The sequence below is a fragment of the Scyliorhinus canicula genome, chromosome 18 (assembly GCF_902713615.1).
Source record: "Scyliorhinus canicula chromosome 18, sScyCan1.1, whole genome shotgun sequence".
Classification (NCBI taxonomy): Eukaryota; Metazoa; Chordata; class Chondrichthyes; order Carcharhiniformes; family Scyliorhinidae; genus Scyliorhinus; species Scyliorhinus canicula.
The window spans coordinates 70358921-70373918 of record NC_052163.1 but is presented as its reverse complement, the minus strand read 5'-3'; the positions used below and the strand labels follow the sequence as shown (position 1 = coordinate 70373918).

General features: G+C 47.3%; 1 protein-coding gene across 1 annotated transcript in view; it reads right to left on the bottom strand.

The window, feature by feature from the left end:
• The window catches only part of myo15b (myosin XVB), a 709406-nt gene that overhangs the window by 176292 nt on the left and 518116 nt on the right, over window positions 1-14998 (bottom strand). The window contains exon 44 of the mRNA XM_038776546.1: window positions 5860-5963. Coding sequence (XP_038632474.1) covers window positions 5860-5963 — 104 coding nt within the window. The remainder of the gene's footprint in view (window positions 1-5859; window positions 5964-14998) is intronic.

Sequence of the window (14998 nt, the reverse complement as noted above, 5' to 3'; positions counted from 1 at the left end):
TACTGACAGTCTCGGTGTCCTGTATCTGTTACTGATTACTGACTGTCTCTGTATCCTGTACCTGTTATTGATTACTGACTGTCTCTGTATCCTGTACCTGTTATTGATTACTGACAGTCTCGGTGTCCTGTACCTGTTACTGATTACTGACAGTCTCTGTGTCCTGTACCTGTTACTGATTACTGACAGTCTCTGTGTCCTGTACTTGTTACTGATTACTGACAGTTCTGTGTCCTGTACTTGTTACTGATTACTGACTGTCTCTGTGTTGTGTACCTGTTACTGATTACTGACAGTCACTGTGTCCTGTACCTGTTACTGATTACAGACAGTCTCTGTGTCCTGTACCGGTTACTGATTACAGACAGTCTCTGTGTTCAGTATCTGTTACTGATTACTGACCATTCCTGCGTCCTGCACCTGTTACTGATTACTGACAGTCCCCAATTTCAGTATCTGTTACTGATTACTGACAGTCCCCGTGTCCTGTGCCTGTTACTGATTACTGACAGTCACTGTGTTCTGTTGCTGTTACTGATTACTGACAGTCTCTGTGTCCTGTACCTGTTACTGATTACTGACAATGCCCATGTTCAGTACCTGTTACTGATTACTGACAGTCCCCGTGTTCTGTACCTGTTGCTGATTACTGACTTTCCCCGTGTTCTGTACCTGTTACTGATTACTGACAGTCCCCATGTTCAGTACCTGTTACTGATTACTGACAGTCCCCGTGTTCTGTACCTGTTGCTGATTACTGACTTTCCCCGTGTTCTGTACCTGTTACTGATTACTGACAGTCCCCATGTTCAGTACCTGTTACTGATTACTGACTTTCCCCGTGTTCTGTACCTGTTACTGATTACTGACAGTCCCTGTGTCCTGTATCTGTTACTGATTACTGACTGTCTTCATTTCCTGTACCTGTTACTGATTACTGACAGTCTCTGTGTCCTGGACCTGTTACTGATTACTGACAGTCTCTGTGTTGTGTACCTGTTACTGATTACTGACAGTTACTGTGTCCTGTACCTGTTACTGATTACTAACAGTCTCTGTGTCCTGTACCTGTTACTGATTACTGACTGTCTCTTTGTCCTGTACCTGTTACTGACAGTCTCTGTGTTGTGTACCTGTTACTGATTACTGACAGTCACTGTGTCCTGTACCTGTTACTGATTACTAACTGTCTCTGTGTCCTGTACCTGTTACTGATTACTGACTGTCACTGTACCTATTACTGATTACTGACAGTGCTCGTATCCTGTACCTATTGCTGATTACGGACAGTCCATGTGTTCCATACCTGTTACTCGTTACTGATAGTGCCCGTGTCCTGTGCCTGTTACTGATTACTGACAGTCTCTGTGTCATACCTGTTACTGATTACTGACCATTCCCGTGTCCTGTACCTGTTACTGATTAGTGTCAATCTCTGTGTCCTGTACCTGTTACTGATTAGAACATAAGAACATAAGAACTAGGAGCAGGAGTAGGCCATCTGGCCCCTCGAGCCTGCTCCGCCATTCAATGAGACCATGGCTGATCTTTTGTGGACTCAACTCCACTTTCCGGCCCGAACATCATAACCCTTAATCCCTTTATTCTTCAAAAAACTATCTATCATTACCTTAAGGACATTTAATGAAGGAGCCTCAACTGCTTCGCTGGGCAAGGAATTCCATAGATTCACAACCCTTTGGGTGAAGAAGTTCCTCCTAAACTCAGTCCTAAATCTACTTCCCCTTATTTTGAGGCTTTGTCCCCTAGTTCTGCTTTCACCCACCAGTGGAAACAACCTGCCCGCATCTATCCTATCTATTCCCTTCATAATTTTAAATGTCTCTATAAGATCCCCCCTCATCCTTCTAAATTCCAATGAGTACAGTCCCAGTCTACTCAACCTCTCCTCATAATCCAACCCCTTCAGCTCTGGGATTAACCTAGTGAATCTCCTCTGCACACCCTCCAGTGCCAGTATGTCCTTTCTCAAGTAAGGAAACCAAAACTGAACACAATACTCCAGGTGTGGCCTCACTAACACCTTATACAATTGCAACATAACCTCCCTAGTCTTAAACTCCATCCCTCTAGCAATGAAGGACAAAATTCCATTTGCCTTCTTAATCACCTATTACATCTGTAAACCAACATTCTGTGACTCATGCACTAGCACACCCAGGTCTCTCTGCACAGTGGCATGCTTTAATATTTTATCGTTTAAATAATAATCCCGTTTGCTGTTATTCCTACCAAAATGGATAACCTCACATTTGTCAACATTGTATTCCATCTGCCAGACCCTAGCCCATTCATTTAACCTATCCAAATCCCTCTGCAGACTTCCAGTATCCTCTGCACTTTTCGCTTTACCACTCATCTTAGTGTCATCTGCAAACTTGGACACATTGCCCTTGGTCCCAACTCCAAATCATCTATGTAAATTGTGAACAATTGTGGGCCCAACACGGATCCCTGAGGGAAACCACTAGCTACTGATTGCCAACCAGAGAAACACCCATTAATCCCCACGCTTTGCTTTCTATTTATGAACGTCCTCCCGTGTGTGCGTGGGTTTCCTCCGGGTGCTCCGGTTTCCTCCCACAGTCCAAAGATGTGCGGGTTAGGTGGATTGGCCATGCTAAATTGCCCGTAGTGTCCTGTAAGGTTAGGGGGGGTTGTTGGGTTATGGGTATAGGGTGGATATGTGGGTTTGAGTGGGGTGATCATTGCTCGGCACAACATCGAGGGCCGAAGGGCCTGTTCTGTGCTGTACTGTTCTATGTAATGTAATTAACCAATCCTCTATCCATGCTACTACTTTACCATTAGTGCCATGCATCTTTATCTTATGCAGCAACCTTTTGTGTGGCACCTTGTCACTATTACTGACAGTCCATGTAACTGTTGCTGATTACTGACAGCCTATGTGTCCTGCACTGGGACAGACTACTGATAGCCCTTTTGTCCTGCACCTGTTACTAGTTACTGACAGTCCCTGTGTTCTGTACCTGTTACTGATTACTGACAGTCCCCATATCCTGTACCTGTTGCTGATTACTGACTGTCTGTGTCCTGTACCTGTTACTGATTACTGACAGTAGTGTCCCGTACCTGTTACTGATTACTGACTGTCTTTGTATCCTGTATCTGTTACTAATTACTAACAGTCCCTGTGTCCTGTACCTGTTACTGATTACTGACAGTCCCCATGTCCTGCACCTGTTACTGATTACTGACAGTCTCTGTGTCCTGTACCTGTTACTGATTACTGACAGTCTCTGTATCCTGTACCTGTTACTGATTACTGACAGTCTCTGTGTCCTGTACCTGTTATTGATTACTGACAGTCTCGGTGTCCTGTATCTGTTACTGATTACTGACTGTCTCTGTATCCTGTACCTGTTACTGATTACTGACAGTCCCCATGTCCTGCACCTGTTACTGATTACTGACAGTCTCTGTGTCCTGTACCTGTTACTGATTACTGACAGTCTCTGTGTCCTGTACCTGTTACTGATTACTGACAGTCTCTGTACCTGTTACTGATTACTGACAGTCTCTGTGTCCTGTACCTGTTACTGATTACTGACAGTCCCCATGTCCTGCACCTGTTACTGATTACTGACAGTCTCTGTGTTGTGTACCTGTTACTGATTACTGACAGTCTCTGTGTTGTGTACCTGTTAGTGATTACTGACTTTCCCCGTGTTCTGTACCTGCTACTGATTACTATGTTTCCTGTACCTGTTCCTGATTACTAACTGTCTTTGTTTCCTGTACCTGTTACTGATTACTGACAGTCTCTGTGTCCTGTATCTGTTACTGATTACTGACAGTCTCTGTGTCCTGTACCTGTTACTGATTACTGACAGTCTCTGTGTTGTGTACCTGTTACTGATTACAGACAGTCTCTGTGTCCTGTACCTGTTACTGATTACTGACTGTCTCTGTATCCTGTACCTGTTATTGATTACTGACAGTCTCGGTGTCCTGTACCTGTTACTGATTACTGACAGTCTCTGTGTCCTATACCTGTTACTGATTACAGACAGTCTCTGTGTCCTGTACCTGTTACTGATTACAGACAGTCTCTGTGTCCTGTACTTGTTACTGATTACTGACAGTTCTGTGTCCTGTACTTGTTACTGATTACTGACTGTCTCTGTGTTGTGTACCTGTTACTGATTACAGACAGTCTCTGTGTCCTGTACCTGTTACTGATTACTGACAGTCTCTGTGTTGTGTACCTGTTACTGATTACAGACAGTCTCTGTGTCCTGTACCTGTTACTGATTACTGACAGTCTCTGTGTTGTATACCTGTTACTGATTACTGACAGTCTCTGTGTTGTGTACCTGTTACTGATTACTGACAGTCTCTGTGTTGTGTACCTGTTAGTGATTACTGACTTTCCCCGTGTTCTGTACCTGCTACTGATTACTATGTTTCCTGTACCTGTTACTGATTACTAACTGTCTTTGTTTCCTGTACCTGTTACTGATTACTGACAGTCTCTGTGTCCTGTACCTGTTGCTGATTACTGACAGTCTCTGTGTCCTGTACCTGTTACTGATTACTGACTGTCTCTGTGTCCTGTACCTGTTACTGATTACTGACAGTCTCTGTGTTGTGTACCTGTTACTGATTACAGACAGTCTCTGTGTCCTGTGCCTGTTACTGATTACAGACAGTCTCTGTGTCCTGTACCTGTTACTGATTACTGACAGTCTCTGTGTCCTGTACCTGTTACTGATTACTGACAGTCTCTGTACCTGTTACTGATTACTGACAGTCTCGGTGTCCTGCACCTGTTACTGATTACTGACAGTCTCTGTGTTGTGTACCTGCTACTGATTACTGACAGTCTCTGTGTCCTGTACCTGTTACTGATTACTGACTGTCTCTGTGTCCTGTACCTGTTACTGATTACAGACAGTCTCTGTGTCCTGTACCTGTTACTGATTACTGACTGTCTCTGTGTCCTGTACCTGTTACTGATTACAGACAGTCTCTGTGTCCTGCACCTGTTACTGATTACTGACAGTCTCTGTGTCCTGTACCTGTTACTGATTACAGACAGTCTCTGTGTCCTGTACCTGTTACTGATTACAGACAGTCTCTGTGTCCTGTACCTGTTACTGATTACTGACTGTCTCTGTGTCCTGTACCTGTTACTGATTACAGACAGTCTCTGTGTCCTGTACCTGTTACTGATTACTGACTGTCTCTGTGTCCTGTACCTGTTACTGATTACTGACTGTCTCTGTGTTGTGTACCTGTTACTGATTACTGACAGTCTCTGTGTCCTGTACCTGTTACTGATTACTGACTGTCTCTGTATCCTGTACCTGTTATTGATTACTGACAGTCTCGGTGTCCTGTACCTGTTACTGATTACTGACAGTCTCTGTGTCCTATACCTGTTACTGATTACTGACTGTCTCTGTATCCTGTACCTGTTATTGATTACTGACAGTCTCGGTGTCCTGTACCTGTTACTGATTACTGACAGTCTCTGTGTCCTGCACCTGTTACTGATTACTGACAGTCTCTGTGTCCTGTACCTGTTACTGATTACTGACAGTCTCTGTGTCCTGTACCTGTTACTGATTACTGACAGTCTCTGTGTCCTGCACCTGTTACTGATTACTGACAGTCTCTGTGTCCTGCACCTGTTACTGATTACTGACAGTCTCTGTGTCCTGTACCTGTTACTGATTACAGACAGTCTCTGTGTTGTGTACCTGTTACTGATTACTGACAGTCCCCATGTTTTGTACCTGTTACTGATTACTGACAGTCCCCATGTCTGATTCCCTTGAGGCTGATTACTATCAAAGTATGAGCATTCTGTACCTCTTTGCGCAGATAGAGTTTCCAAGGTATGTTTATGTACGAAAAGTATACACTGGCTGTCCTCCTGTAAAGATGTGTATTGATATTCTCATCTTGTAGGAACACTGTTAAGATAAAGAGAAGAAAAAAACTATTTTTAAGGCATTTTTCACTATCTTTCACCGTTACAAACTGTCACATAACTCATGATGCACAAAATGAAATAATGTGACTGCAGTGGCGTAAGAAAATGCAGATCCAACCAATGGAGCAGCAGGTTCGGGAAACAGCAACGATGCATGATTACCTTTTAATATATTTTCACAATGAGGATGATATCATCAAAAACCAGGAGAATTCTGCTGCTGTTCGTGAGAATGGGCAGGCCAGACTGGGCCTTGGTTTCAAGGCTCATGTTCAGGGAATCAGTTTCAACAGTGCAGGGATGCATCAGTACAGCACTGAAGTGTCAGCCTAGACCAGGGGTGGGCAAACTTTTCCGTGCAAGGGCCACATTCAGAAATTCACAATTTTAAAGGGCCGCATAGTATATTAAGTAAAATAATTAATATTTAAAATAGCCAAAATAAAAGGTTTTTAAAGAAAAAAAAGCAATTAATTTTTATTAATTAATATTTTAAAGTAGAAACTTCACATGAAACACATGTTGTGCCAAGCAATGATCACCCTACTCAAGTCAACGTATCCACCCTATACCAGTAACCCAACAGCCCCCCGCATTAACCTTAAAATTAAAAAAAAACATTTTAGAAATTAAAAAAAAAATTTTTTTTTTTTTTTTAATGACTTGATCTTGGCGGGCCGCATGCGGCCCGTGGGCCATAGTTTGCCCACCCCTGGCCTAGACTATGTGCTGAAGTCTTGGAATGAAGCTTAAACCACAATCATTTACCTCAGCGGTTGAGCAAAGTATGACTGGTTATTGCTCAGAGCTGCAGCTTCAGACTTTCCAACAAGGCTCTCAGGAAATGAATACTGGAGAATCACAAAGGCACCTACAGAGACATCCCTGCTACCCTCTGGAGATGGTACACACCTACAGAGACAGCCCTGCCACCCTCTGGAGATGGTACACACCTACAGAGACATCCCTGCCACCCTCTGGAGATGGTACACACCTACAGAGACATCCCTGCCACCCTCTGGAGATGGTACACACCTACAGAGACATCCCTGCCACCCTCTGGAGATGGTACACACCTACAGAGACAGCCCTGCCACCCTCTGGAGATGGTACACACCTACAGAGACATCCCCTGCCACCCTCTGGAGATGGTACACACCTACAGAGACAGCCCTGCCATCCTCTGGAGATGGTACACACCTACAGAGACATCCCTGCCACCCTCTGGAGATGGTACACACCTACAGAGACAGCCCTGCCATCCTCTGGAGATGGTACACACCTACAGAGACATCCCTGCCACCCTCTGGAGATGGTACACACCTACAGAGACAGCCCTGCCATCCTCTGGAGATGGTACCCACCTACAGAGACATCCTTGCCACCCTCTGGAGATGGTACACACCTACAGAGACATCCCTGCCACCCTCTGGAGATGGTACACACCTACAGAGACATCCCTGCTACCCTCTGGAGATGGTACACACCTACAGAGACATCCCTGCTACCCTCTGGAGATGGTATACACCTACATGGACATCCCTGCCACCCTCTGGAGATGGTACACACCGACAGAGACAGCCCTGCCATCCTCTGGAGATGGTACACACCTACAGAGACATCCCTGCTACCCTCTGGAGATGGTACACACCGACAGAGACATCCCTGCCACCCTCTGGAGATGGTACACACCGACAGAGACAGCCCTGCCATCCTCTGGAGATGGTACACACCTACAGAGACAGCCCTGCCACCCTCTGGAGATGGTACAATGTGAATGGAATTTATTCTCCAAGGGAAACTTTACAGACTTGTTGGCAAGAACTTGTTTTATTCTTTAATAGAATTTGGGTGTTGCTGACAGGTTCTGCATTTATTGTCCATCCCTAATTGATGAGCAAGAAACATTGGCCTTGCCAACGATATTCCCATCCTAAGAAAGAATATTTAAAAAGTGGTGGTGAGCTATCTTCTTGAATCGCTGCAGGCTGTGTTGGGAAGTGAGTTCAGGGTTTTGATCCAACAACAGTGAAGAAACAGTGATAGAGTTTGTGGTGCTAACAATTGCAGTCAAAGACGAGAGACAAGTTCAATCGAGGCTTTATTGCTGTGTGATGCTATTCCTCCGGCTGCAACTGAAGAGTAGAGTCTGAGTGACTCACACGCATATTTATACACAAGCTCGCTGTGGGCGGAGCTAGCCGGCAGGGGTTTACTGGAGGAACCTGTATTACTGGTACAGCCATACATCCCCCTACTGCAAGTATGCATATCTACAGTGGTTATCACCACATTCACCCCCTGCAAAAAATGAGTCCGGCGGGGGTGACGTATAACTATGATACAAAGGATGAAATATTTACAAAAGGGTCCAAACAAAGAAAACCAAGAGTCCGTCCGGTCAGCAGGTTACTGGTTGAGCCAAACCGGCGGTCGAACGTTTCACTGTGATCGGCGTAGCTGTGGTGGCGATGTCGGTGCAGGTGCTGCCGGTGTTGGTGCTGGCTGCCGGATGACTCCGAGAGCGAGCCGAAATCATCTGTGTCCTCCAGTGTGGGCAGGGGGACGAGGGATGGACCTGGTGGGGACGAATAGGGGGGTGCCGGGGAAAAGGAGGGTGGCGCGGGGGGGAAAAAGGGGCGTGGGCATGGGATCGGCACCTGAGGGAGCCAGGTCCTGGAGCGAGACTGTGTCGTGGCGGCCGTCAGGGAACTCCATGTAGGCATACTGAGGGTTGGCGTGGAGAAGGCGTACTTTGTCCACCAGGGGTTCCACCTTGTTGTGCCGGACATGCCTATGGAGAAGGACTGGGCCCGGAGTCGTGAGCCACGTCGGGAGCGACACCCCGGATGTAGACTTCCTAGGGAAGGCAAAAACACGTTCATGGGGTGTACTGTTAGTTGCGGTGCACAGTAGTGACCGAATGGAATGGAGCGCGTCAGGGAGGACCTGCTGCCAGCGAGCGGCTGGGAGGTTCCTGGACCGTAGGGCCAGCTGGACGGCCCTCCATGCTGTCCCGTTCTCCCTCTCTACCTGCCCGTTTCCCCGGGGGCTGTAGCTGGTCGTACTGCTGGAGGCGATACCCCTGCTGAGCAGGAACTGACGCAGCTCATCGCTCATGAATGAGGATTCCCTGTCACTGTGGATGTAGTCGGGGAAACCGAACAGGGCAAAAATGGAATCCAGGGCCTTGATGACAGTGGCAGACGTCATATCCGGGCATGGGATGGCAAAGGGGAACCTAGAAAATTCATCGACCACACTAAGGATGTAGGTGTTGCGGTCGGTGGAGGGGAGGGGCCCTTTGAAGTCCACGTTGAGGCATTCAAAGGGGCGGGATGCTTTCACCAGGCACGCACGATCTGGCCGGTAGAAGTGCAGCTTGCACTCGGCACAGATCTGGCAGTCTCTGGTGACTGTCCGTACTTCCTCGACGGAGTAGGGCAGGTTCCGGGCTTTGATTAGATGGTACAAGCGAGTGACCCCCGGATGGCAAAGGCTCTCGTGCAAGGCACGGAGCTAGTTCACTTGTGCGCTGGCACATGTACCTCGGGAGAGGGCGTCTGGGGGCTCGTTGAGCTTGCCGGGGCGATACGAGATATCGTAGTTAAAGGTGGAGAGTTCGATTCTCCACCGCAAGATTTTGTCATTCTTGATCTTGCCCCGCTGCGTGTTGTTGAACATAAAGGCTACCGACCGTTGGTCAGTGAGGAGAGTGAATCTCCTGCCAGCCAGGTAATGCCTCCAGTGACGCACCTCTTTAACGATTGCCTGGGCCTCCTTTTCAACAGAGGAATGTCGAATTTCGGAGGCGTGGAGGGTGCGTGAAAAGAATGCCACAGGTCTGCCGGCCTGATTCAGCGTGGCGGCAAGTGCGACATCTGAAGCGTCGCTTTCTACTTGGAAAGGCAGTGTCTCGTCTACTGCGTGCATCCCGGCCTTGGCTACGTCAGATCGAATGCGGGCGAAGGCCTGTTGTGCCTCGGCCGAGAGGGGAAAATGTGTGGACTGGATAAGTGGGCGGGCCTTGTCCGCGTATTGTGGTACCCACTGGGCGTAATAAGAAAAGAACCCAACGCAGCGTTTGAGGGCCTTGGGGCAGTGGGGGAGTGGAAGCTCCATGAGGACGGGGTCGGGCCCCAGTAGTCCGTTTTGGACTACGTTGCCAAGGATGGCTAAGCGGTCTGTGCCGAACTTGCACTGCTCCTTGTTGTACGTGAGATTAAGGAGCGATGCGGTGTGGAGGAATTTAGAAAGGTTGGCGTCATGGTCCTGCTGGTCATGGCCGCAGATGGTGACATTGTCGAGGTACGGGAAGGTGGCCTGCAGTCCGTACCGGTCAACCATTCGGTCCATTTCTCGTTGAAATACCGAGACTCCATTCGTGACGCCGAAGGGGACCCTAAGAAATTGGTACAGACGACCGTCTGCCTCGAAGGCAGTATGGGGACGGTCCGATTTACGGATGGGGAGCTGGTGGTAGGTGGATTTCAGGTCAATAGTAGAGAAGACCCGGCACTGTGCAATCTGATTGACCATATCAGAAACGCGGGGGAGGGGGTACGCGTCGACCTGCGTGTACCGGTTGATGGTCTGACTGTAGTCCATGACCATCCTGTGCTTCTCCCCTGTCTTAACCACTACCACCTGGACTCTCCAAGGGCTGTTGCTGGCCTCGATGATACCCTCCCGAAGCAGCCGCTGGACTTCGGACCTGATGAAGGCCTTGTCCTGGGTGCTGTACCGTCTGCTCCTGGTGGCGACAGGCTTGCAATCTGCAGTCAAAGACGAGAGACAAGTTCAATCGAGGCTTTATTGCTGTGTGATGCTATTCCTCCGGCTGCAACTGAAGACTAGAGCCTGAGTGACTCACATGCATATTTATACACAAGCTCTCTGTGGGCAGAGCTAGCCGGCAGGGGCTTACCGGAGGAACCTGTATTACAGGTACAGGCATACATTCCCCCTACTGCAAGTATGCATATCTACAGTGGTTATCACCACAGAGTTCTAAGTCAGAATGGTGTGTGGTTGAAGGGGAACGGGCAGGTAATGGTGTTCCTAAGTGTCTGTTCCTTTTGTCCTTGGTAGAGATGGTAGAAGGTGCTGTTGAGGGAAGTTTAGCGAGTTGCTGCGGTACATCTTGTAGATGGTGCACACTGCTGCCACTGTGTGTCGGTGTGGAGGCGGTGAATGTTTAAGGTAAATGCCCAATACAAGATCGCACTGAGAGATCATGTAGGGAATTCATAAGCTATGTTTCTGATAAGGTCTGGTACCCCCTCACGTGGTCTGTTGAATTCAATAAATTAATTTTTAAAAACAGAAATTGAAAGCGAATTTAGGGATGCTGCCATGAGACTATCATCAATTGTCATTAAAAACACATCTGGTTCACCCATATCCTGGAGGGAAGGAAATCTGCCATCCTTACCTGGTCTGGCCTATATGTGACTCCAGACCCACAGCAATGTGCTTGACTTTTAACTGCCTTCTGAAATGGCCAAGCAAGCCACTCAGATGTACCAAACTGCTGCAGAAAAGTCAAAAATGGAACCGGACAGGCCACCCGGCATCGATCTTGGCATGGAAAACAAAAATGGTATACCCGCCCCGTTGACCATACAAAGTCCTACTTACTAACATCTGGGTGTGTGTGCGAAAATTGGGTGAGCTGTTCCACAGACTAGTTAAGCAACAGCCTTACTTCATAGAATCACTGAATCCCTACAGTGCAGAAGGAGGCCATTCGGCCGATCAACTCTGCACTGACTCTTCCTGCATCCACTCAACCAACCACCCTCCTTCCTCCCGTAACCCCATACCCTAACCTACAGATCCCTGGACACTAAGGGGCAATTTAGCATGACTAATCCACCTAACCCGTACATCTTTGGACTGTGAGAGGAAACCAGAGCACCCAGAGGAAACCCACACAGACACGGGGAGAATGTACAAACTCTACACAGACTGTGACCCAAGCGCCAGAGTATGACTAAGTTCCTGGCGTGGACTTAGTCATACTCACCAAATTATACCTTACAGATAATGTCCTAGACATCACTATCATCATCCCTGGGTATGTCCTGCTCTACCAGCAGGGCAGACCCAACCAAAGTGGTGGCGAAGTTGTACACAATTGGGACAGCGCTGCTCTGGGAGTCCTCAACATTGACTCTGGGCCTCATGACCTCTCATGCTTTCAGGTCAAACGTGGGCAAGGAAACAATTATACGCATCCCCTCAGCTGATGAATCAGTATTCTTCCATGTTGAACAGCACTTGGAAGAAACTCTGAGGATGACAACAGCACAGAATGTACTCTGGGTGGGGGAACTTCAATGTCCATCACCAAGAGTGGCTCTGTAGCTGCATTACAGACTGAACAGATCGAGTCCTAAAGCACATAGCTGCCAAACTGGGCCTGTGACAGTTGGTGACGGAACCAACAAGAGGGAGAAACACCCTTGACCTCATCCTCTCCAACCTGCCTGCCAGATGCATCTGTCCTTGAGAGTGGTAGGAATGACAACTGCACAGTTCTTGTGGAGACAAAGTCCAGTTTCACATAACCTCCATCGTGTTATGTGTCCAAAAGCCTCCTCTCGATCATCAGAAAGTGATAGAAGGGGTCGTCGATAATGCTATGATGTGACACTTGCACAGCAATGACCTTGTCCACTCACGCTCAGTTTTGGTTCTACCAGTGCCACTCAGTTCCTGTCCTCATTGCTGCCTTGGTTAAAACATGATAACAGAGTTGAGCGCAAGAGGTAAGGTGAGAGTGACCACCTTTGATGCCAATGTAAAATTTAACTGAGTGTGGCATTAAGAATCCCTGTCTACCAAGCATAAGTGAAGATGGTTGTGATTGTTGGAGATCAATCATCTCAGCCCAAGGATATCACTGCAAGAGCTCTCCAGGATAATGTCCGAGGCCCAAACAAATTCAATAAGAAGTCTTACAACACCAGTTTAAAGTCCAATAGGTTTGTTTGAAACATTAGCTTTCAGAGCACTGCTCCTTCCTCAGGTGAATGAGGGGATTAGCTCTGAAAGCTAGTGTTTGAAACACACCTGTTGAACTTTAACCTGGTGTTGTAAAGCTTCTTACTGTGCTCACCCCCAGTCCAACGTGGGCATCTCCACATCATGGCAACCAAATTCAACTCATTCATCAATGAATTCCCTTCCAGCATAAAGTCAGAGATGGGGATGCTTGATGATGATCGTTTGATGATGACCACACAATGTTCAGCACCATTCGCAACTCCACAGATTCTGAAACATAGGAAATAGGAGCAGAATTGGTCCATTCGGCCCTTTGAGCCTGCTCCGTCATTCATTATGAACATGGTTGATCATCCAACTCACTCAGAAACCTGTTCACACCTTCACCCCATATCCTTTCACCCCCTTCATCACAAATGCAATATCTAACTCCTGAAAACGTAACAATGTTTTGGCCTCAACTGATTTCTATGATTGCAAATGCCAGAGGCTCACCACTGTCTGGGTGAAGAAATTTCTCCTCATCTCTGTCCTAAATCCTCCACCTTTCTGCATCTACCCTGTATCGTCCTATTAGTATTTTATTTGTTTATATGATATATCCCCTCATTCTTCTAAACATCCCACTGCTAGTGACGACGCACAGCCGAGAAACACGGGGCTGGGGAGGCGGTGAATTCACCCCACAGTGTTTTGGCTCAACTGTTTATTGTGGCAGCAAATTCAACAGGCCAATCACTCTCTGAGTGAAGACATTTCTCCCCACCTCAGTCCTAAGTGATCTACACCGTATCCTCAGACTGTGACCCCTGGTTCTGGACACGCCCACCAAAGGGAACATCCTTCTTGCATCTACCCTGTCTAGTCCGGTTAGAATTTTACAGGTTTCTAGGAGATTCCCCCCTCATTCTTCTGAACTGCAGCGAATACAATCCTAACCAATTCAATCTCGCCTCATAAGTTAGTCCCACCATCCCAGGAATCAGTCTGGTAAAACTTAGCTGCACTCCCTCTAGAGCAAGAACATCCTTCCTCAGATAAGGAGACTAAAACTACACACAATATTCCAGATGGTCTCACCAAAGCCCTGTACATTAGCAGCTAGACAACACTGCTTCTGTACTCAAATTCCACTTGCTTTGAAGGCCAACATACCATTGGCCTTCTTTACCGCCTGCTGCACCTGAATGCTTACCTTCAGTGACTGGTGTACGAAGACACCCAGGTCTCGTTGCAGATTTCCCTCTCTCAATCTATAGCCATTAAGATAATACTCTGTCTTCCTGTTTTTGCTCAAAGTGTGTAACCTCACATTTATCCACATTATACTGCATCTGTCATGCCCACTTTCTCAATTTGTCCAAATCACACTGCATCCTCCTCACAGCTCACCCTTCCATCCAGATTTGTGTCATCTACAAATCTGGAGGCATTATATTTTGTTCCTTCATCTAAATCATTAATATATATTGTGAATAGCTGGGACCCCAGCACCGATCCCTGAGGTACCCCACTAGTCACTGCCTGCCAATTTGAAAAGGCCCGTTAATTCCTACTCTTTGTTTCCTGCCTGCCAACTAGTTTTCTATCCACCTCAATATATTATCCTAATCCCATGCACTTTAATTTAACACGCCAATCTCTTTTGTGGGGCTTTGTCAAAAACCTTATTAAAGTCCAATAAACCTAGGCCACTGGCTCCCTCCTATAAACCCCACCAGTTACATCCACGAACATAGAACATACAGTGCAGAAGGAGTCCATTCAGCCCATTGAGTCTGCACCGACCCACTTAAGCCTTCCACCCTATCCACGTAATCCAATGACCCCTCCTAACCTTTTTTTTGGACATTCAGGGCAATTTAGCATGGCTAGTCCATCGAACCTGCACGTCTTTGGACTGTGGGAGTAAATCGGACCACCCGGAGGAAACCCACGCAGACACGGGGAGAACATGCAGACTCCACACAGACAGTGTCTTAGCGGGGAATTGAACCTGGGACC